The 24500-nt window shown below is 41.3% G+C and overlaps 1 protein-coding gene across 1 annotated transcript in view; it reads left to right on the forward strand.

Moving 5' to 3' along the window:
* The window catches only part of LOC142774383 (neprilysin-1-like), a 61429-nt gene that overhangs the window by 12731 nt on the left and 24198 nt on the right, over positions 1–24500 (forward strand). The window contains exons 3-13 of the mRNA XM_075874762.1: positions 2105–2143; positions 2255–2293; positions 2883–2924; positions 3864–4025; positions 6238–6321; positions 8877–9085; positions 13322–13516; positions 14755–14841; positions 18268–18398; positions 19608–19833; positions 22220–22318. Coding sequence (XP_075730877.1) covers positions 2105–2143; positions 2255–2293; positions 2883–2924; positions 3864–4025; positions 6238–6321; positions 8877–9085; positions 13322–13516; positions 14755–14841; positions 18268–18398; positions 19608–19833; positions 22220–22318 — 1313 coding nt within the window. The remainder of the gene's footprint in view (positions 1–2104; positions 2144–2254; positions 2294–2882; positions 2925–3863; positions 4026–6237; positions 6322–8876; positions 9086–13321; positions 13517–14754; positions 14842–18267; positions 18399–19607; positions 19834–22219; positions 22319–24500) is intronic.

Raw genomic sequence — 24500 nt, forward strand, 5'->3', positions numbered from 1 at the left:
CGCTTTCTATGTATGCCATACGGCTGAGTGAATTTTTTGTAGGTGATACCAGAAGTACACAATGAATTACTATGAAAGAATGTTTATCAATCAATCAATCAGTCAGTCGGTCAGTCGGTCAGTCAGTCAGTCAGTCGGTCAGTCGGTCAGTCAGTCGGTCAGTCGGTCAGTCGGTCAGTCGGTCAGTCGGTCAGTCGGTCCATCCATCCATCCATCCATCCATCCATCCATCCATCCATCCATCCATCCATCCATCCATCCATCCATCCATCCATCCATCCATCTATCTATCTATCTATCTATCTATCTATCTATCTATCTATCTATCTATCTATCTATCTATCTATCTATCTATCTATCTATCTATCTATCTATCTATCTATCTATCTATCTATCTATCTATCTATCTATCTATCTATCTATCTATCTATCTATCTATCTACCTATCTATCTATCTATCTATCCATCTATCTATCTATCCATCTATCCATCTATCCATCTATCTATCTATCTATCTATCTATCTATCTATCTATCTATCTATCTATCTATCTATCTATCTATCTATCTATCTATCTATCTATCTATCTATCTGTTCACGTCATTGTTTACTGTTTTACCGTTGTTACACTCGCTCACTTTCGGTGGAACACATACAAGATCACGGAGCCTATTTTAGATTTTTTGCTTATGCAATTATTGACGGCTTCCAAAGACTTTGAACTAACATTTTGTTTGGAAATCGCGAACACAGGATCAGTAAGAAGACAAAAAATTTTAAAACTGTACTTATTTGGAACCTACGTTTCTCATTCTTGAAGCTAAAGGTTGTATAGTACGGCGTTTGCAAAACTCCACGGTGATGTCAAACGCCAGCACGTTAACTGGATCGCCCATGGATGGCCGTCGTGTTTTATTTGACGCATTAAATAAAGGTTTCATGTGTTCGCTTCTGAATTGAGTGCCCAATGTGACAAGCACGATGTTGATAACCAATAATAAGAACGAAAACGCGTTCCCAGATTCACAGCATTTACTAGCTGGCTTTACTAAAAAAAACTTTATGTACGTGAGAATAACACAGAGGCAATTCTAAATCGAGTCATGAATACGCGCAGCTAACAAAGCGCACTTTCAACTGTAGGTAATTTCAACTGTAAAAAATTTATTTCTGGGTTTCGCTCTGCTAAGCATTATGCAATGTTACCGATTTCTGCTTTCAAATATAGGCTGCTCATTGGGGCACGAAGTGTCATTAGCCAGACTATAAAAACGGTTTGCTGTCACTGTGATTTTTATGTAGTATTTATGTAGTATTTATGTAGCAACATTATATAGCATAATTTTGCTACATAATGTTGATTTAGCAATAATGTTGCTCGGGGAGATCGAAAAAATATAATTTGTGCATTAGAGACTTTGTTAGTTCGGCTGAAAAACTTGATTTGCTAGTTCTTCGAGCGAGCGAAATGATTATTCACGCTCGAAAAACCTAAACTGCAATAGTCGCAGTGAAGCCATTTCGAGAAACCCCCAAAAAAGGCCAAAACAAAGTGAGTCAAACAAGACATTGCCACAGAAACGTAATAGATTCATGCGTCTAAACGTATTCCCACATAATCTCTTCTTTATTATATGTTTGAAAAATACTTTTGATGTAATTCTAAATGTGATTAAATGTAAGGCATACATTATGAATTTCACGGCGAGAGGTAAACTGAGTTGTCTGGTCAGCTCAAAGTTTTGAGAATTTCTCCATGGTGGTAACACGCATTTCTTTTTACTTTTATTTTTCTTTATTCCCAAAGTTCTCACTTTATGGGTTTATCGTTGCATATTTTGAAAATATTTTTCTTTCGAAATATTTATTAGTAGTTTCGCAATCCCTAGTGTAGTTATCATTCAGAGGCTACAACAATTTTTCTTGGCCAGTCCCCGGAGTGGCCATGGGCCAGAGTGTACAGGCCAAAAATGAACAAAGACAAAACAGTACCTTCAAACATTTCATCTTTCAAAAGGGCCAAATATTTTGAATGTCTTGGTAAGACTTTGGTGCTAAAAAACGCTCAAGCTGTTTCACCTTGGCATTTTTTTCCTTTGTATAGGCTACACTCAACGAGCTCAAGCTTGGAAAAGTGGCTCCGGTAAGCTTCGCAAAGTCTTCGCACCAATCGCAGCTAGTCTCGCAGTTGTTCTGCTCGCCACTCATATACATGAAGTTGTTTACCATGTCATTTTTTGTTCCCTTTGTATAGACTTCAATCAACCTGCTCAGGTTTGGAAAAGCCCACAAGGTAAGTTTTGCAAGCCCTTCTGACCAAGCGGGGCTACGTCTCACAGTGACTTGGCAGTCGTTTACCTGAGCAGCGTTGTTTGCGATAATTATGATCAATGCCGTTCAATGGCGGAAAGGCCTGCTACGGGGTACTATTCTGGAGACTAACTCCACCATATTGTCAAATTTTGTAATGGTGGCATTTTAGGCAAGTAAGAGAGGTCGTAGCAGTCCACTGGGCCAATCAGCTTCGATCAATGGTGGAATCGGACAACATAGCGGAATTAGACACTGTCCAGAATAACAGCCACGATCAAACATTGCCAAGATAAAAATATTGCGAAGATAATATATTGTGTGTCCAATGGCTTACAGGATGACAATGGGCAGGTGTAACGTTGCCTTAAAGTGATCTTAAAATGGTTCCCACTGCACACGCCTACAACACGTGCTTTTTAAAATTTCGATATGTGAAATTTGTTGAGTCAACGTGCCTAGCAGAGAAAATTAGTTGTTGGTAGTTGGCTCTTTTAAAGTGAGAAGAAATACGCACGGAGATTGACCAGTATTCTGCAAAATTTGTGAAATGGCTTTGATTTTTTTTTCAGGAAGATATAATGTCTGTCGCACAGAAGTTTGCCGCAAACGAGGTAAAACTTGCTATATTTCTTATTTCTGAAAAGTATTCTTGATGCAGTACATTCAACGGGAATAACTGCGGATACATGCATTTTCGCACAAATAACAGTAAATACGATTACTTCACCGTTTGGCTCAGTCGAAAAAAGACTTAGGTTACCCAACGAATAAAAAAATGAACAACAAATTATTTGTGATCAGCTCAAGGCTGTCCAGAGAGATTGTGAGAGAGTGGAGGTGGTATGACCTCCCAACTCCATCATGACATTATCTGACAGCAAGCCAGTGGTTGTCTACAGAACTGCTCTGGCTGGCTCCTCCAGACCTACTTTTATTGTTCTTTTTATGTCCGTGACTCTAATCCACGCTGTGAAATTGCTTGAACAGTGATGGCGTAAAGTTCACCGCTAAAATTACCCATATCGACATTTCGTGGGTGGTGCTCTGCACTGGAATCAAAAAAAAGAGAGATGGGCATCTGATTTTCACCGACAAGGCTGTTTATCTTGGGGAGGGGGTGAGCTGGAAAACAGGGAACTCGAGCGTTCTTGGCAGTAGACTTACAGCGCGAGGACTTAACGACAAGAAGGACACGCTGCTCTGTCATTTATCGAGTTGTATGTCAACTGTCAAAAATTTCCAACAAGCCCTAACTTTGAAGCTTATCATGCGTTTTGTTTCGACTACGCTTGGGCACCCTATCATGCCTACCCTCCCTGGCGTCACCCCTGATTGTTGAAACCGAATGAAAGTGTCCTTATGGAAGGTGACATGTGAGAAACACCCTGATTGCTTAAACCAAATTAAAGTGTTCTGACGGAAGGTGACATGTCAGAAATAGGATTGCTACGCATTAGGCAAATGCCCGGATAGCACACTACATAAAAATTTCGGGCCTAAGAGCAAGTGCACGATCGTAACTCCGGCGTTGGCTTTGATTTTTTTTTCAGCAAAAATGATCTTAGACTCTCTGGACACTTCCGTCGACCCATGCAAAGATTTTTACTCTTTCGCATGCGGGGGATGGTTAAATAAGACCAAGATACCAAAGACGAAGTCCTCGTACGGAAGCTTCAATTCAATCAACGACAAGTTGCTGAAAACTTTGAAAGGTGAGCTTTCCTGGCACATTACCTAAAAGTAGGCACTGCTATACCTCTCCTTTCTCTTTAGGTGGGATACATCTCTTGCTCGTGACAATGTCCCGCGGCGTCGGCGGTGTCCACATTCACACTACGCATGCGCAACTCTCCTCCTTGCCTCTCTCAACAGCTGCGCGCTACTCTCGCCAATTTTCTCCAACCACCTGCTTCAGCTCGCTGCCCCCTTTCTCTCCTCTAGGCATCCATCCCAACAGCGTCAACACCCCCATTGCGCATGCGCGTACCCTCCTCTCTCTTTCCCTCCCCACTCTCTCGCCTGGTAGCGCTGACCAGGGAGCCGCTTCTCCCTAACCTGTAGGCGTTCCTCGACGCGGCGTTTGCCATTGCGTTTACGCGACCCTCCCTCTCTCTTCTCTCTGACGTTATCTCTTTCTCGCCTCGCAGACTCAGGCAGCGTTTGCTAGCGAATCGCGTTTAGAAAAAGTTGCCAAAGGCCTTGAATACTTGGTAAGTTGCCATGAGAAAGAATAAAGACGTCCCGTGGGTCTTATACTTGTTGTGGCTCTCTTCACGTCAAGTCGGGCTTGGTCACTGTAAACCACGAAGAACTAGTCTGAGCTGTCACTGAAGGATAAATGTTCAACTGAATTAAAACCGAATGCTCGTGCTGCACAGCCGTTTACGTGCCACCTCGTATATACAAGCACTAGATCTTGGCCTACAACGTAGGGCTGGTGCGAGATTTCTCTTCACTGAGTTGCTCGAAAGCAACTCGCGTAGCAGTCTGTGCTTGTCAGGGAGATTTCTTCTGTCCGTTGTGCACTGCCAGTGTAAGCGTTACTGCCCGCTGCTTCACGTGGTTCCCTTTAGCGGGAGATGGTCGGACATACTTTAGGGGTGAAGCTCCTTACGCCATTGGTCATACATCCCGTGTTGTCATCATCGTAGCCACCTCTCGTTTAGTTCTTAGAATGTCCGCTGGATGGCAGTACTTGTATATGATGAATATATGATGAAAAGTTGCGAGATGGCGGTACTTGGAGTGTTCAATATATGGACGGATGGACAGACAGACAGGCAGACAGACAGAAGGACTGACGGGCGCGCGGATGGAAGGAGGGACGCATAGACGGACGCATTATCATTCCCTCCGTGGATATGCCGCAATTTTTAAACTTTTGTGGCATTCAGCCACTGCAGCTCGAATTCCTGAAAGGCAATCTTTCATCGACGGGGAGGCTATGGTGACACTTCTCGGGTGCTCGGTACATTGACAGAGCAATGCATGCATAAAAGTTGCCGTTGTTATCCTGCCTCACAGGGCAAGTTGATTAAACAGATGGCTTACGCTGTTATAAGAAAACACCTAAAAAAACGAAACAAATGGAGCTGCTCCGAGGCCTGATCTCAAATATTTCTGTGAAAGTAAAAGAAAAACCTATCGTGACAAAAATTTTAATTCAAAAGGGTAGAGAGGGGCGTCAACAGCCAGGGACATTACTTAATAAAATCAGAAAAACTTCGTCGACTGAAGGAAACGTTAGTATTTAGTGCTTTAAATGTTTTTCGATGATCATCCAATAACAATTGCGTAACTTTACTCAGACTAGTGTGAATACAAAGTATAATATTTGCAATGTAGTCACGCTTATACAGCAACGCACTGTGCTACTTTTACTTTTTCACACACAAGTTGTTAAAATTGTCTCACGAAGGACTTGTTTCCTATGGAGCTTATAAGCACATCACCAAATGTGTAAGGTTGTCTCACCCTACACAAACAATGACATGGATTAGGGGCAATGCGATTCAAGTTTACAATAGTGCATGTGCCTATAATGGCGCAATTGCACGAACATACATATTTCCCACACCATAGTGTGCCGCAATTGTTTGGTGTCCTCGCTATGGTATACAATGTCTTGAAGCGGCACTGCATAAGGCTGCATGCTTTAAATGCAGCCTTATGCGGGTATTTACCTCCATCCTTCACTATGCTTTTGTTGAACCATGCAAAACTTTATAGCCGTCTTGAAATGCATTTAATAAAATGTACGCGTATTATATGACTGACCGAAGAGTTAGGCTTCAAATAGCGAATATATCTGTGTTGCTAATCGCTCTTGAACTTTGCAAGTTGCCAGAACAGTCTCTGCTCAAGCGTTAAAGACGCAGTGCCTTCACGTTAGATGGTGGACCATGCTTTTTGTCCTACTTACAGGCATACTCGAAAGTATACCCTATCGCAAACATCAACGTCAAAACGTCGCACACAAGGCTGCCATAGCCTACCACACCTGCAAAGGTAAGTTTAGTTCCCACACTTGCATGCTGCTGACACTGCTGAAGAAATGGCTCGCATGACGCAGTCTCCATGAGGGCCTGCAAAACTTTTTGAGCAGGGTCACAAAAAACCGCCAATCGGTAGTCGTGGCTCCTGAGAAAGCCAGTGAGCCAAGTACTATAGCATAGCAAGCGGCCTAAAATTGAAAAAAAATTTTTGAAGTCAGATAAAAATTGCTTTCTCTTCCCCCTACAAATGATACTACATACTCGAAAATAACTGCGTCACAGGCCAAGCGTCAGCCATTGGCTGATTCGAGCATGACGCGCTCGATCGTTTCTGGGGCCGCCACAGGAAGCCGCGACTTGTCCAAGAGTACGTGCGCGATTGCACTGAAAAGCCAGGCGTTTGAAAAACAAAGAACAAGTAAAGAGCGAACAATTTACCGCGTAGCTGCGTGCCTCGCTGCAAATGTCTTCGAAAGTCTTCTGCCAGCAGTCTCTTTCGAGCATAGCGTTGCATTTTTAGCGTAGCGTAAGAAATACTAGGATCTTTACTATTAGGTGTCTATACACTTTCTAGTAAAAGAACACACCACCTAACATTTACCTATTAATGTTGGACTTTGCATATGCGCCATATTTGCTTTTCGATCAACAAAGTTCCTAGGCGTGAACAGAGCCACAAGTTCAAGTTGGCAAGTGTTTAAACTTTGACTGGTTGACTGAATCTTGTGAGAGACAAACCAGCAAACTAACAGAAAGACACAACATTTCTGCGTTCAGGTATACGAAGAAACACAATCGTCTTTATTATCATCTTTAAAGGTTCTCAAGGTCGCGACCTACCTCCGTTCCCCATGACATGCCTCCCTGCTTAGTTTCCAGCACTTTTATCGAGACGAGAGTAAAAAAAAGCCATTACAGCGTACGACAAATCGTACAGATTCTAAAAATGTTAGCAGCAGTCACATCACGAGCCATTAAGATTTTATACCATAATCCCATAGCAACTTGAAGTAGTACTGCAGAACCCTTTTTAAGATTTAGTGGACCTGTGGGCTGAGTAGACAGATTCACCCTATATCTGTCGCACATATGCGTAACAGGAGTTTCAAAGTAGAGGTGTTAAGGTCGGTGCTTCCATGTGTTGTAGACAAGAAGAGATAGAATGAAAAGAAAGAGTGCTGAAAACGCCTACAGACAGAAATAGGAAGAGAATATCTGAAGTAGAAGATGTAGAGGGAAAGAGATAGGTTAAGAAAAGATAGAAAGTAAGATATCAAGCCTATAGCCACGTATAGTATAGTGTGGCAAGGGGTGAGAAAGTGGCAGGTAAAAGGTTGTCTAAGTTAAGACAAGTTAAGTTCCCACCGTCTTCACTGTGATGCACACTTGCGCGACCGAACATAACTTGTGTCAATGCTTTACTGATTGTTTTGAAATATAAAACGGCCACTTCCCATGAATATTCAAAAACGTTGTTTGCATCGTAGTAGTCATAAGTTTGGCATTTGAAATTTTAGTATGGAAACAATAATAAGTAGGCAGACTGTTCGTCTATAATGGGTCTCCTACGAAAGGTTTTTCTCCCCGAACAGTATAGAATATTGAGTTGGGGGACGGGGCGCTGTGCAGTTTGAACAAAATATCAGTCAAGTTATTATCGCCATTCGAAAAAAGGTCTGTCTCATATTCCATGTATGGTTGATACGTAAAGAGAATTTGATGTCAAGTATGAACAAACATATTGATACTGATTTTCTTAGAATGACTCAAATGTACGCAGAATCACAGTTTTTTTTTTGTTCATTACAACAATGTACTTTGAACACGTTGAAACTAAAATTCGCCTTGATTTGATTCCCGCTGCACTTTATAAACCTGGTGACCACATTGGATGGGACACAATATTTAAAAAAAAAGACAAGAGACGTCTATGCAGCTCATAAACATACTCATGAAAAAAATATACTTGGGGAAAAGACAATCATGCCGGCCCACTGGCGAAAAGACGCGCGGGTCGTGTGTTTGGAGAGTCCTCCCGAGGATAAAGCAGTTTTCAGAGTGTGCACTATTGTGGCTTTCCAGGTAAAGCTGACTGCACAAAAAATGCGGTCTGATGAACTGTTGGGTGCACGTTAAAGAACCCCAGGTGGTCGAAATTTCCGGAGCCCTCCACTACGGCGTCTCTCATAATCATATGGTGGTTTTGGGACGGTAAACTCCACAGATCAATCAAATCATGAACTGTTGTGTACATGAGAGACCACAGGGCTATATGCTACAGAGCTAAGGCCACCAAGAAAGCATATATTTTAATTCCACAGCAGTTTAAGGTATACTAGGCTACAACCTTTAGCGGGATGCATTGGTAATCGAATTGAAAATACCAGTATTTACCAAAACGGCAATTATTCGTTTCAAAACACGGATAAAAAAGGCATTATTCCACTCAACATTCAATATTTTCGAGAGTTCGCATACTCATGCGAAAAAAGATAACGCTTGCGTAATAGCAGAAAAAACACTGTCATAATACTGTATAGTAGCGACTATAATGGTATTTATTTACAGCTGTCACTAAATCCTGCGACCGGGTCGATGTCGTGTATGACATCATGAACGCCTCTGCACTCGGTGACTGGCCCATAACAAAGGAGAGCATCAGCAACATAAAGAAGCTGACCAACTGCTCCGATCTCCTACTCAGGACTGGATTCGGCCCAATCCTGCGTTACGACATTGGCCGAGATAGCAAGAACCTCACGAATTTCGTGATTCAGGTAATTTTTCTTTCATCTTTTTGAACTATGACATTTCGGTGACATACAGTAAAACAGAAACTTGTTGGAAGCATCTGGACCCTTAGCGAAATGGTGGTGTGGATTCATCCAACTACAACTTAGATAAAAGTGCAGAGTGGAGACCGAGTTATGCAATCATTAAACAACATGCTAGCTCAAGATACAGAATATTTTGAAACACATCTAACCCATACACCATAGTAGAAGACGTTTTTGTTTGCATAGTGACGGTCACATGTAATATATACCTTCTTGTCAGCATACAAAACGTCAGTAGAGAACACCGTGCCAAGTTTTAATACTAAGCAAATAAGTAGTCTAATGTTATAGGTAGATTATGTGTCATTCTTTACCCGACGTGTCCTAAATAGCTGAAGTGGTGCAACAGAAACCTCAGCTATTTCTGGCTTTACATAAGACACGTGAGCTCTCCTACCATACACTTTTCAATGAATGTTTAGTTAATTTTAAATATCATGACGTAAATTTTTAAACTGTGTACCATGGAATGAAAAAAAAGGAATCATCTTTATGCACATGTGTATCACAGCCCCATTTGTTTAAATTCTATATTTTCCACTGAATTTTCCGGCGTGCGATAAGGTGGTAGATCGGACGCTGTATGATGGCTCCTCTTCACGCATGACCCTCAAAAGAGACGGTCCATTGTACATACCACGAAAGTTCTTGTCAATAGCAATAAGTTTGAAGTTTTTATATATGTTTGAAAAAGTAGCTGTGAACGTAATCCACCTTTTGCATGCCTCTACAGCGCATGCGCCGCCCTCTGCCTGTGATGCTGCGAAAATATCTGCGTGGAAACGTCGCAGACACTGCCCCTTTTTTTCGTGGTGGCATTTCTGCCGAGAATATACTGTAACAACAAATATATTTATCTATATATCTGAGTCTGTTAGCTCGATGCCGGCAGCTAGCACCTCTTATGAGGAACTTTGTGAGACTTCCCCAGAAACACCTTTTTTTCAATCCCCATCTCCGAAATGCGATAATCAGCGCGAAGCTAGTTTAAGGAATGTCAGACATCTAAATGAAGATGGCGGTTCGTGCAGCTTTCGGATTCTTTATGAGAGTGCGCAAAGGAGATTGTTAAGTGGGTGTGTGGTAACTAAATGGTATTCGTGAAGAATATGCCACATTTTCTGCAGAGCGCTTTACAAGTCTGTGCTTTGTGTCTGTCTCGTCCAACAGCAGTTCAGTAGATGAAGATTACGCGCGACGGCTTTTGCTTTCTGCATATGCTTTCGGCATTTGTTTCGCAATGAAAACACCGAAGTATGGTTAACTATGCCTTGGTTATCTTTGGCTTTAATTTAACTGCGTGGTCATTCACTTTGATGCCTTACTGTCAGAAAACAGTCGCCGCGAATCGTCCGCAAGATCATAAAGATTGCCATAGGGTGCAGTTTCGTCGCGTGTCATTCACCGACGTTAAGTGGTTTATTTATGTTGTCAAAGCACAATAGGCAATTTGAGAAAAATAGAAAGTGCGAATGCTGACATGACGCGCACCGCTTCACAAACTTTGCGAAGATTTAACGTGAGTTCCCTTTTCCAGTCACCGTATAGTGCGATGTTCGCGAATTTAGTAGGTTCGTCGTCGAACTCAGGCAGTCACCCCAATTCCTGAAAAAAAAATGACACTGGAAAGGGCATAGCTCTCGACAGGCTCAGCGTGCGGCGTTTGATAGGCGGCAGCTGTTTTGGTGTGCTATAGAATAATGAAACGCATGAATGGCATAGGGTCATGTCCCCTCACTGTCAACGAACAGGCCGCAAGACGCGAGGTACGCACGCCATATACTTCAAACATGCCGTTCAGTAAAATAACTGCTCCGCGCTCCACTAGTGAAACGGCAGTGTGACAACGGCACGAGACTGCCCAAGCAGGGGCACAGTAGTTCATATGATTAGTATGAATAACACAACAATCAAAAATTATATTCACGTGAAGGGGTGGAGGTGGTGGCGTGCCACTACGTCGCGTTTAGTCTCCCACAGGACTGTATGCACAATGTAGAAGCCATCTTTCATTTACTAGAAGCATACGCTACTCGGAAGTCCGTACGTGGACGTGGCTAACAACTCACGAAACATGAGGCTACACACGCACCCACCATCGAAGAGTTTCTGCCTTTTTGTGCGCCACCGAGAGAACCACAAACCACTTGCCGCAATGAAGACGCAAAACTTCTTTTCGTGCAACATTTTAATTGATACTGGCCTTTTCATGGATTCGTTTTAGGGGCGAAGCTCCTTAGGGCGTGGGCTGTGCGTCCCCTGTAGCCTGTATGTAGCCACCTCTAGTTTAGTTCTTGCAGTGTTCACTAGATGGCGGTACCGTCCCCTGTATGTATCCACCTCTAGTTTAGTTCTTGCAGTGTTCACTAGATGGCGGTACCGTCTCCTGTATGTAGCCACCTCTCGTTTAGTTCTTGTAGTGTTTACTAGATGGTGGTACTTGTAGCTGATGATGAAAAGATGCAAGATGTTATAAACTAGAAAGTGGTACTTGTAGTTGATGAAAGACGCGAGATCTTATAAAATAGGAATGATGTCACATATGGCGCGTGTCATTGGTTGAAGGCAATCGTTCGATTTAGTGCAGCGACGTACGCTAGGGGGAGCGATGTAATAAAATCGAGTGGGCAAAATGTACAGAGGATTCATGGTATACCAGGTTTACCTCCGGAGCTTCGCCCACTCATCATCATTCACTTCGTGGATATGGCGGAATTTTTTATCAGAAAAGATGCCGCCGGGTATGTGAATACTCCCATGATGCTTCATGCAAACAACACAATGCTCGGACGGCGCTATCAGCACATGCTTTGTGCTACGCAGCAGCAGTAGTGGTGGTGGCAGAGGCAGCCGACGCGACGCTGCACGGTTTGTTTCTTGAAGTGTGCGCCAGAGGGCACGCAAAGACTTGGAAAGGTGGATTGATGAACACTGGTGGTTACTGGCACGTGTACACTGAAGGATAGAGGTGCACACCTAATGGTTATTGCGAGCGTTTTCCAGGCAATAACGTGAAGCATTGAATGCCTTCTTGTTGTTTTTTGAACACTTAGTGAGAAGTTCCTTACACATTAGTTTATATAGGGGAAGACGCGTGCTTTCTATTTGACCGAAGCATGTTAATTGTTTTTTGTAAAATATTGTTAAATTTTTCCCAATGCCTGTGCTCTTACTTTTGGCCTGTACAAGCGTAAAACAATATGTAAGAGCCATGGCGCCTGATAAGAAAGAAAATGTATATTTAAAAGAGTGCACTGCTGAACCACCTTCAAAAAACATGACTGGCGAAATCAGGACAAGAAAAACACACTTTGAAAAATCTTTAGGCCCTTGTATTGTGTTTCGTCTCCGAACAATCTACTTCATGTGCTTGGCTCACGTTTCGATTATTGAAAAGTGTATGCCTGATGCTTACCCTGCTGATAATTCGAATTCTGCTTTTGGTCCGCGAACACCGTGATCTGAACTTTCAGCCTGAAGCACGAGATAAGCACCTTCCTTAGTCGTTCAGCTTTTGTCGTTGCCGATTAGACGCCAGTGGAAAGAAACTGAGTCAATACAAAGCTATGAAGCGTGGAAACTTGGGCAAGTTGGTATGACATAACTGAATGTATAGGAACAGCGCAACCTAGAAGAAGTTACATCGTAACTACGGAAGCATGCCCAATTTTCTCCCTTTTTCGCCTGTATATGTACACCACTCCGATACTAATTCTTTGTTGAAAGTCAGCGCTCTTTTCTGTCCTTAATTTTTTCGCTTCCGTAGTTACGAAGTAACTACTTCTAGGTTGCGCTGTTCCTATACATTCAGCCATACAAAGCATTATTACTGTCTGAAGACTCCACATTTCAAGAGGCGCGATGCTTGTTTCGTTTGTGCTTTTTTCGGAGGCGAATAGTAATAAGTTTTCTTTTGTTTGGCCGCATCTTAGTCACAATAAGTGTAGCTGTGTTTCGCGCATGTTAGGTTTCTTGGTTACTCTGTCCACAGCGCTACACTCCACTCATAATGGGCTTACTTCTTTAAAACCGGGCTGTCCTAGGCACCGGCAAACCAAATGGACAGCAACAGATTGCAGATTCCGATTCTCTTTATAGAGAAGATCAGTGCCAGCAGGTGATAATTTAGAATGATGATAATATAATAACTAAACCTGACTATTTTTTTCCTTTCAGATTGACCAGATGACTTTTCCAGTTGTAGGGCGAAATCAGCTCATCCATCCAAACAAGAAGGAGAACAAAAAAGTCATGAAAGCTTACAAGCACCTCATTGAAGCTGCCCTAGGATTCATGACATTTAGCATCAGTAAATCAGAAAAATCGAAAATTGCGACCCAATTGATTGCTTTTGAAGGAAAACTCGCCAACGTAAGTTGCCATGCGTTTGCTTGATTTTGGTTTAGCACTGACGAATGGTGCACCGTTTCATCAAAGTCGTTCCCTCTTGTACTCTCTCATCAAGCATCAGAAGTCAAAGTGCATACTGTGCTGTGATTCTCTGTATATCACAAAATGCGCTATACTCTTGTGAGATAACTACATTGATTGTGCCTTTACAAACGACGACCACCATACTGCTCATAAAACGCCTAGATGCTGAAGGAGCAACATCAAAACCGGTTACACATAAAAAATGAAATTCAGAGTTGAGTCTATAGCAAATGTTTTACAGATATACATTAAAAACACACGACTCGAATTGAAGTGACGATTTTTATATATTGGAGTTTTCAAATCCCGTCAGATAAGAAGGCATTTTCAACCACTTGTTTCTTTGCAAGCTCGAACTCGAGGGAGATCAAGCGTATCCTATATATATATATTAGAAGTGACCCATTACGCTAAGTGAGGTTGATAATTTCAGTGCTTAAAAGCTGGGTCAGAGTTCGCGGAGCCCTCCTCTACGGTGTCTCTCATATTCATATCAATGTTTCGCGACATAAAACACTATAATAATAATAATAATAATAATAATAATAATAATAATAATAATAATAATAATAATAATAATAATAATAATAATAATAATAATAATAATAATAATAATAATAATAATAATAATAATAATAATAATAATAATAATAATAATAATAATAATAATAATAATATTAATAATAATAATAATAATAACAATTATTATTATTATTATTATTATTATTATTATTATTATTATTATTATTATTATTATTATTATTATTATTATTATTATTATATTTAAAATCTGTACTCATCCACTTTTATATACAAATGGCGATAGTTCCAGCACTTTATAAGACAAAGTAGTTGACTGAGTATGTATGCCGTGCTTAATTCCTGTCGCAGAAATAGCTCCGCCTACACAATTAAGAGAGGCGTTCCGAATGGGATCAATGAAACAAAGTGAATACCACCTAATATTTTTTAGATACCCTTAACAACTCAAAGAGGAGAACGCTAAATAAAGCACCAATGGAAATAACGGTTGAAATTGTATACGCATAATGGCTTTCGGCTCTAGCAGTTCTTTGCAGTTATCACTGAACGCGTCTGTGGTATTAGAAGCACTGCCTACGTATAGGGCTTTGTCACAATATTAGCCCTTAAACACCTATTCATTTGACCCACAGCTAACAGACCCACCTGAGAAAAGAAGAGATTTCCTTTCTCTGTATCGTAGGACAACAATAACTGCGCTCCAACATAACTTCTCGACTGTAAGTACTTTTTTTTCTCTTGTCATGCCTGTGGTCTCAAGTGCGAATATTGGCACTTATGACATCATATTAGCCCAATGGGACTTTTCCGTGGTTTCTCGCCACGCGGCCTCATGCGCCACGCGACACAATAATTCACTATGATTAATCAATTACGAAGTTACTGGCATTTTATCGTGATTTAGAGGGAAAAAAAACCTGTGGGGATGTTCATCAAACCAAGTGATGTGCTAGCGAAAACTAATATTAAAAGAAAGTGATTTGCGCCAACAAGCGTGAAAACTATGCTGTTTTATTTTACATCATTGTAAAAGAGCGCAAAATGGCAAAGACGCGACAGGAAGGACTATACAGGGCACGCGCTGGTTTTGTGTAGTCCTTCATGACGTGTATAATTAGTAACATCATGAATACCTTCAAAAGTAATTCGCTTTGTTTACACTTCACGTCTGGATCGAACTTCACGTCTGAAGAAGGAGAGACAAAGTGAGAATCAAAGAAAAAAAATGAAAAAGAAAGTGATAGCGAGAGAAAGTGATAGCAACAAAAGAGAATGAGGAAATACAGAGACAGAGAGAGAGAAAAAAATAAAAGATATAAAAATTATATAGCTACCGCGGAGGAGGAAAGAGAGAAAAAGAAAGTGAAATACAACAGAAAAAACATCGCCGATCTCCCTGTCACCGGAATTGGCGTAACACGAAGTGGAACGTGTCTTCAAAAGGGTAATCAAGCGTTCATTTTGGATTTTCCCCCACAATTTTGAAGTAATGAATTTTCAAGCAACAAATTGTAATGTCACGTGAAAAAAAAAAACTGCTAACCACTCTAAGCTTGCAGCACGTTCCTCAAACAGAAAGAATGTAGAAAAAATAACGCACACACAGGGCGAGTGCGAACTCGCCCCGCCGCGGTTGTCTAGTGGCTAAGGTACTCGGCTGCTGACCCGCAGGTCGCGAGATCGAATCCCGGCTGCAGCGGCTGCATTTTCTATGGAGGCGGAAATGTTGTAGGCCCGTGTGCTCAGATTTGGGCGCACGTTAAAGAACCCCAGGTGGTCGAAATTTCCGGAGCCCTCCACTACGGCGTCTCTCATAATCATATAGTGTTTTTGGGACGTTAAACCCAACATATCAATCAATCAATCGAGTGTGAACTAACAAGTGTCACAGCTCAAACACTAAGAAGGACGCACGGAACGAACGCACAGGTACGAGCGCGCAGAACTTCCGCAGTTTTGATTTGTGCGTGAGCAACGCCTCCTTTATTCATTACCCAGCTGCTCATCTTCAGGGCTGCCTCACGTCTCTTTATGCAGTGAGGAGGATCGGGATGAGCCCTGCTCCTCCTCACTCCATGAGGGTGAGGCAGCCCTGGTAAGGCGTGCCCGAACTCCATATTTAATTGATATCGCACATTCAGCACTACATACAAGGCAAGGATGGGTCTCCTGCCTAAATGACCTGCGTAGGCTTCTACGATAACGCTCACGTTCTTTGGGACTGTCCGGGTGGTCACGCAGCCATGGGCGAGAGCCTCCACCGCGTGCCTATAAACATAATACCTGCGACCCTGGTGGAGTGGCTGGAGGACTCCTCCCCAGACATCATGAAGGCACTGTTACAACATATGAAACTTGTAGGCTTCCTTGAAAGTTAGGGCTAGTTATAATGCACCCGGAATGACGTTGGTTTATTTTTAATGAAGTTGTTCTCTCTCTCTTTCTGTCTATGCGAGTGCAAAGGCACGCCTCTCAACGGGAGCCATCTGTGCGCCTTAGTTCAGAGGGTGGTCGCAATGTGACGCTACTTGATACGTAGCGCTGCTTGCGTCAAACGTAAAGTCAGAGACTTTTCTCAAACGTGCTTCCGGACGCTCTCCTCCGTAGATGCCGTAGACGTGCTTTTCATTCCAATAGCATACGTCTGTCAGATTCGATCCTTCGTGCTCCTTGTTCGTGGTTCGAAGCAATGCCACTACTGCTTCATGGAGCAGCGCCTGCAAAAGCAGTGCAGTGACGCTTCCCCATTGGTGGCCCGCGTAGCGCCACGAACGGGAGTGACTCGCTATCTCAAAACACGGTTATCTATTGCATAGCCAGCGTGGCTGCCAACATTGGGAACACGAGGGATGCAAGACGCCGCCCCTCGAAGCTCTATACAACTGAACATAAATTACTTCGTATGATATCCTGCGTGAGGCACTACATGAGGCGTGGCTAACGGCATGGAATGAAATAAATGCAATGTTTCCTATGAAAAATTATTTAACTAATTTCAAGTGGGCTCATGAAATAATACTCTCTTTTAAATGATGGTCAACAAGCGCCAACAATTTGTTTGAAGAAAAGAGAAAGGCATAGTTTGCTTTAAACTATTTATGAACGAAACCATTTGTCATGAGGTTTACTTTGAAATATTTTAACGCCTTCAGCCATTGGCCAAGTAAGGCCAAAGAAGCAATCGCTTCTGTAAAGGGATTTAGCGCAACAATTGATTTAAAATACCACGACGCGCTGCTTCGAATTCAACAGAGTACGTTGTCTATCAGCCAAGCTGATTTAGCTTTCAACACCGTATCGACTAAAAAATAGCATGCATGCTTTTCAGCAAAGGCATTTGCAGCACGCTGCCGTAACTGCTCATCGCAAAGAGCTACGCACGAACTATTCACATATACTGAACCTCAAACGGAAAGCACTATGTATGGTCACCAATGACCATGAAGAAACGTACATGCCGACTTAGGAATAACACAATGAGTGGCCACGACGCATGCAAGTTCATTGCGATTGGTAATCTACTTATCTCGATCCCAGTGGTGACAGCTATAGGAGGCACTGGCTCGATCGCGGTCGGCTGGTATACCACACCTTACATGTGTTACTCTATCTTCTTTCATGAGAATTAACACTGATGCCAAGGAAAGTACAGGAGATATTATTAGCATTAATTGTAATGTAAATGTGAAAAAACAAAGGGGACGAAATGAAAACTTGCCACAGGCACAGATTATTTTCCACCCTCACCGTAATGACAACAGGAGGCTCTGGCTGACGTTTCCAGGTTTGAATGCTCATATATACTACATAAAGGGGACGGTAAAAAGACCGCCACCGTGGCTTAATGGCAGAACACCGGACTCACTATTGGAAGATCACAGGTTTGATCCCTGGCGATGGCAAGTTGTCTTATCGTGCACACTTCTCTCTTCCCATTCACATTACAATTACTTCTGATAACATCCCCTGTACATCCTTAGAATTGATGTCAATTGATTCTTGTTCAACGAAAAAAATGAGCCTTTAAACTTACACTTGTTTCTTTCATCCATCTGTATTCGTCATTGAAGAACATCTCCCTTCGAAAAAACAAAAAAAGAGAGAATGCTTTGGGTTGCAGTTTGTGGTACATTATTTTTCATCAGTTTCCCCTTTTAGATCTCCTCAACTGGGAGTTCTCCAAGGCCGACATAATGCTCACCGAAGACGAGACAGTAGAACTGTACGCCATGGACTACTACAAAAAGCTGGTCGGCTTTCTGGAGAGTACGAATCCGTAAGAATACGACCGATGTCTGTGATGTGAATTGTCATAAGGAATCTAAAAATTCTGAATACCAGAAGTATTGTTAAGTTATCATGCACAGTACAAAAATATGCGTTATGGTCATGATGTTTAACTTCAATACTCAGCACGTGTAAACGTTGTCATTACATATACATGTATGAGGAACTTGCGTAGATTAGTTTAATTATTGGAATCGGCTGTGACATGAATAAGATAAGGAATGGCACTCTATAGGCGTAAAGATTATTCTATTACTTTGACATGTTGTGAATATATTATTTATTTATTTATTTATTTATTTAGTACATACTGCTGACCTGTTTACCTAGTTTCAAGCAGGAACGGGCATACAAAACTATTTACAACAAAAGAATAATGAACATCCCACTACATAATTACAATAGTAAAAATGGGAAAAATCCATACAGAAAGCATAATATTCAAGGAAAAAAAGCATACAAATCAACACTTTTGTAGCAATTTGCGAAAAACAAAAGAAATACATTCCACAAATCGACATATTATACCATTTATAAAATATCTATGTGTTGTTGGCGTAGAATAGAGCAAGATAAATGTCAATAATTTAGCAAATAATAATGCGGGTTTTTCAATATTTTGTTGGGTAGAAAATTGTGCAAAATTAATTAAAATGACGAAATCGTCATAGCTGCACAGATTACGTATTGTAATGTATGTGACATTTTCTATTACCTTACCGCCGGATTGCATACTAATAAGTTGCGATAATTTGTGGCATCACGATGATGCCCTTGAAAACTTTCTACCACGCAGTAATGGGAAATGTATAACCATAGTTTCTTGAAATAATTGTAGACTTTACCACAGCGGACCAGTTAAAATTGGGCAGTGGTTCACATTTTCAAAGCTCCTCGTATAAAAGAGTGTTAGGTAACATTCGTTATGAGATCAGGTAGGACGCAAAGATTCTGAATATGACGTAAGCTCTTCGCAGAGTTAAAATAAAATAAATGACACCTATAGAACTGAACTGACAATTTCATTAAATATGCTACATCTTTTAACTGGAAGCTTAACACAGATGTTACACACTACAACAAACGAAGATCAGTTTCTGTTGTATAAACTAAGTCCACATTGAAACAAATCTTACCAACATCCACATGCCTATCCTAATTTACGGCTGCACAGAGAAGTATGCAATTTTTTTTTCAGAGTGCTGCTGTTCAACTATATAGGTCTTCGTATCATGTTGCTGTGGGCACCCCATGCTTCCCGCGATATTCGGGATGCCCTATTCGGTGTGAAGAAAGCAACATCGGGGATACAGGAGCTGCCTCCCAGGTGGAAAGAGTGCACCAATCTCATCAACGATGCGATGATGGAGGTTACAGGTTACTTATACGTAAAGGAGAAGTTCACTCCTGAAGCAAAAACTGAGGTGAGGAGTCAACGTTCAGTGTAATATATATATATATATATATATATATATATATATATATATATATATATATATATATATATATAAATGGGCGTGTTTGTGTGTGCCTGGCGCCACATAAAGGATGTGAGTGGCTAGGCATCTTTTTAAATTGATGTAAATGAAGTAATGCGAGGAGATGTCGGCGCTCAAACAGGATGCTGGCAATGCCTTATCCCTTAGAGGTATGTAAAATTGAGCACGTAGGGCCAAAGTCTGCAAAAGAAGTCCATAGCAGACACATCACTCAATTTAGCATAACGGTGAGAACATGGACTTTGATAACAACGCATTCAACAATTACATATATGTGCATATAGCGTGATCTTAAATAGAAGATCAACCGAGATGCATACAGTCAAAAGTCACCTAAATATCCACATAATAGCCAGTGGTCAGATAAGTATGCATTGCGATGTTAAAAGAAAGAAAAACCTAAATGCACTAATATCGACCAAGAAGGTCACCGTCTCCCAGGAAAGTTTTCAGCTTTCTTTGTTTTTCTTCTGTTTTCTTTCTGTTTCATCCTCCCTTTCTTGTTGCTTTTTCTGTAGTCTTCTCGGTGTTTTTCTGTCTACTTTCATGTATTTCTTTCTTTCTTCATGTTTTCTCTTTGTTTTCTTCGTTCAGCGAACTGGGAGCGCAGAGAAAACACAAAGGACGAAGCGAGGAACCACACAACACGAGCGTTGTGTGGTTCCTCGCTTCGTCCTTTGTGTTTTCTCTTTCTCTGCGCTCCCAGTTCGCTGAACGAAGAAAATGAATTACCAACTGGCCCACATTTTGATCCTTTTCTCTTTGTTTTCACTCTATTTCTCGCTTGCTTTTTCTTGTTCCCATTTCTGTGGATGGCTTTGCCTGCAATACTTCAAGTAGCCTCAGCATACCACACACCTGGCCTCTAAAATGCTCCACATATAGTATCTCATCAAAGCGCTCGAAGGCCACAAGAAAGGCCACCTTGTCATGAAGGAGTGCTCAATGTGATACAGATGGCTACGCTCTATGCGGTTGTGCGTGTATTGCACCGCGCGATGAGGGCATACGACAGCATACGATAGCTCGGGCTCCATGCTCCGTACTTGAAAGAGGGGTGAGAGAGAGCGATATGTGAGGAGAAGAGGGCCAAAACGTAACAATATTACATTTCAGATGTCATAAACAAACAACAAATACGTGAATGTTTGATATATGATATTGGTTTATCAGTGGCAATCTTTCCGAGAGTGCACGCAGTTAAACACAGGCTACCGGGCTTTGGTGACTTGCGAAATATAATCAAGGTGCAATGGTTTCAGAAAGATACACATTGTTCAGCACATCCAACTGTGAAAAAAAAGCTGTTCTATACGTCCTTAAAATGAAGAAAATATGGACTGGAAGTATACTGAGTGGATATACCTTAAATTAAATCAAGATGAATTAAATAATGGAATGAGGGAGCCTCGTCATTGGAGCTGTCACATTAAGCTCATAAGAAGTTTTATGTGAGTTCAGTGGACCAAAATAGTGGAAGTGGGTACGATTACCTGGACAATGCTAATAGATGCAAAACTACAAAAGCGTACCGAAAGTAGCACCAAGTGAAATGCTAATGTTGTTCGAGGTATAGCGCATCCAGGACAGAGAAGAAAACACAGAACACATACACGGCGCTAACTTTCAACAAATGATAAAATGACAATCCTCAGTTAAGTGCATGGAGCATGCATGGAGCATGTTTGTCTTATTTTGGATCACGGAACATCCTTGAGAACTTGAGCCAAGGAGTCACTTCGTTCTACTGATGCGCTATTGACAGATCGCGGAAATGTGGATGGTGTAGAGAGCCTGCAAGAAGATACGGAACACATAATAAGAGCTGCCATTTCACAATCAAAGCTCCCTGACATGGAAAATAAAAAAAAGAGAGACACTACAGGACGTCGCCATGAAAGAAGGTTATATGCACCGAAAAATATCGACACCCTTTACACATATATATTAACGAGTAAAATATCCACATCGCTTAAGCTTTTGCTGGAGCAAGTTGCTTAACCATGCTCACAGAGGCAAGATAAAAAAAAAAACAGCTGCAAATTTCGTCCTGACAAACAAAGCAAACGATGTACTATAAACTCTTACAAATATATAAATTTTCTTTCCATTTCAAGTGCCCTGTTAATAACACGGAATTTATATCTTGAAGCTTCCACGTCGGCAACACTTTATGAAAATATTAGCTGTACAGGCAGATGCTACGATTGTTAGGCCTCATCTATTTGAACAGTTTCGTTTTCGTCAGTATAGTTTGTTTAGGCTATCATCTTGTGGGTTCTCTATACCACCAATATTTGCTCTCTAACAGGTTGAAGATCTGGTGAAAAGACTTAAAGAGGTTTTCAAATCATCACTCGAGGAAAACCGCTGGATGGATAAAGAGACTAAAGAAAAGGCTTTGCTCAAGGTGAGTTTAGCTCCTTCCTTGGACACGTCTGAACAGGATAGTTATTTTCTTCTCTAGGGATGAAGTTTCATTTTATAGTGCACTGTATTCGTTGTAATGTCTCACTGCCACCTCGCAAACTCTTCAAGTATGCAAGTGCAAATATAAGATCTTTTGAACCCGTACAGGTTGCAAGAGTACATGCATGCCAATACTGAAATCTTTGGTGTTACATTCAAACAGATTCATAACTTTTTCCGAATGCTCTTACGTTTCAGACATATTAATGCAAACGTATCAGACATGTAATGCTACCGAGCCTATCGGCTCCTGAATCTTTATGCTGTAAAATCACGGTATGATTTCGAAGGTCGTCGTACTAAAAAACGCTTAGTGTTTAGGCTATCAGGGTTTCTTTGCATGCGCATAGGGCTAAGCACAAGAGCCTCTAGGACTTTTGCATCAATCGGTAATGTGAGCATCAGGTCTCGGATCATACATGTGACCTGTGGGTGAGCAGCTTAGCAACGTAACAACTACAGCACTGAACACTTAGCCACTGAAGCTAAGAAAGACAACTATAGCTTTAGCTGATCGCAATAAACAATCCCAGAAATAGTCTTGAGAGTCAGTGAATTTATAAGGTAAGTTCAAGCATTGCCCACTCGGAAACAAATGGAATTCGATGTATGGTCTCTTTATTTCATTTTCCAAGAAAAAAAAACATTATTCCTGGTAAATGAGAAACCTTTCCAAAAGCTCTTTACACCTGTATTTCTAATTGATCGGTTTGGTTATATGGAACTTCCGCATATACAGCTCTAAATGCAGGAGTGGTTGTAATTAACAATGCTAAATAGATCATGCGCTGCTTTAATTATAAACACCTAATCGTTCTTTTCGAGCGTTTCTCCCGTTTAAAGTTCACCAAGGACGCATTTTCACTTCAACTAAAGTGGTGAATAACACCTAGTGCGCTAGCAACGTGCTAATTTGAGTTGCTTATATTTTAATATACAAGAAACATTTCTTGAGAACCATCATAACGCAACTAAAATATGAGCAGGGGAGAGAAATGCACGTACCAATATTATTAACGCAGCAACACACCAGCCCACGCAAGCAAGTTATCAGAAACTATTCAGCTGGAATAAACAACCTCGATTGCAGATATCTTTGTTTCAGTGAAAGCCAATGAAAGCAGCAGAAGGAGACAACATAGGGTTTCAGTGGTTCAAAGCTTTGACTTGAAACACACTAAAGTTCCAACAAACATTTAAATGCATCATGAGCTGCGACTGATGCCACTGATCTCTGAATCCACGCGAGCAGCCATACTGGTTTTCATCCTTCCAGGTCATGTGCCGTTCACGGGAAGCGGCAATAAGTTTTGTTGTGTTAAAATATAAAACACCAATTCCTTGCAATGAAATTTGTCCTGTTTTCACTGCTTCAAAACAGAACAACCGGAAACTCAAGCAACAATTAAATAATTTTCAAGTTAGGTTGAATAATTGCTGGCAGCGGGCTGCCAAGGGTCACCATCACACAACCAGAAGTCCCACGAGACGTTTACCGATTGAAAAACAATCCCTACATAGATGCACGTGACAGTAAAACAAGCAAAACCAAGAACAAGCACCAACTACAGATTTGTATTAAATGTCGCGTTCTCATAAACTAAAGCAGTTTAGGGCGACTTTTTTTCAGCTTTAGCGAATTTTATACAAGAGCAATTCGGTCAAAAGGAGTCTCTCGACAAATACGCAAGAAAGGGTGTCTGAAGTACGCAATAAACACAGGGCTGCGAGGAGACGCAATAAGGAGACACTTAAGAGAAACAATGACTTGGTTCAAATTAGGAACTGCAGTCAGAGAACTATAATGCCATGAATTTCGCTGTCATATGTTTGACAATAGCCGAGGAAATCAGCGTGAAATTTTCATTTTATAATTTCGCGCCGAGGTCTGAACGCGTGACGAAACAACGTAAAAACAAATTTTTTCGAAATCTGCTCGATAAAATTCTCCTAGACTCCTTGTGCTTGGTCTGTGGCACCCACACATGACAATGTACTTCCTTTTTACTGAATAGCCGCTACGTATGACCCAGTATAGAAGCCTTCAAGTACTACTATGTCGCGGTGTTTGCTGCGGGAATCTCACAGCGACGCCTCGACCCGCAATTTCTCTTTGCGCGTTC

Source organism: Rhipicephalus microplus, chromosome 10 (assembly GCF_043290135.1).
Source record: "Rhipicephalus microplus isolate Deutch F79 chromosome 10, USDA_Rmic, whole genome shotgun sequence".
NCBI classification, from domain to species: Eukaryota; Metazoa; Arthropoda; class Arachnida; order Ixodida; family Ixodidae; genus Rhipicephalus; species Rhipicephalus microplus.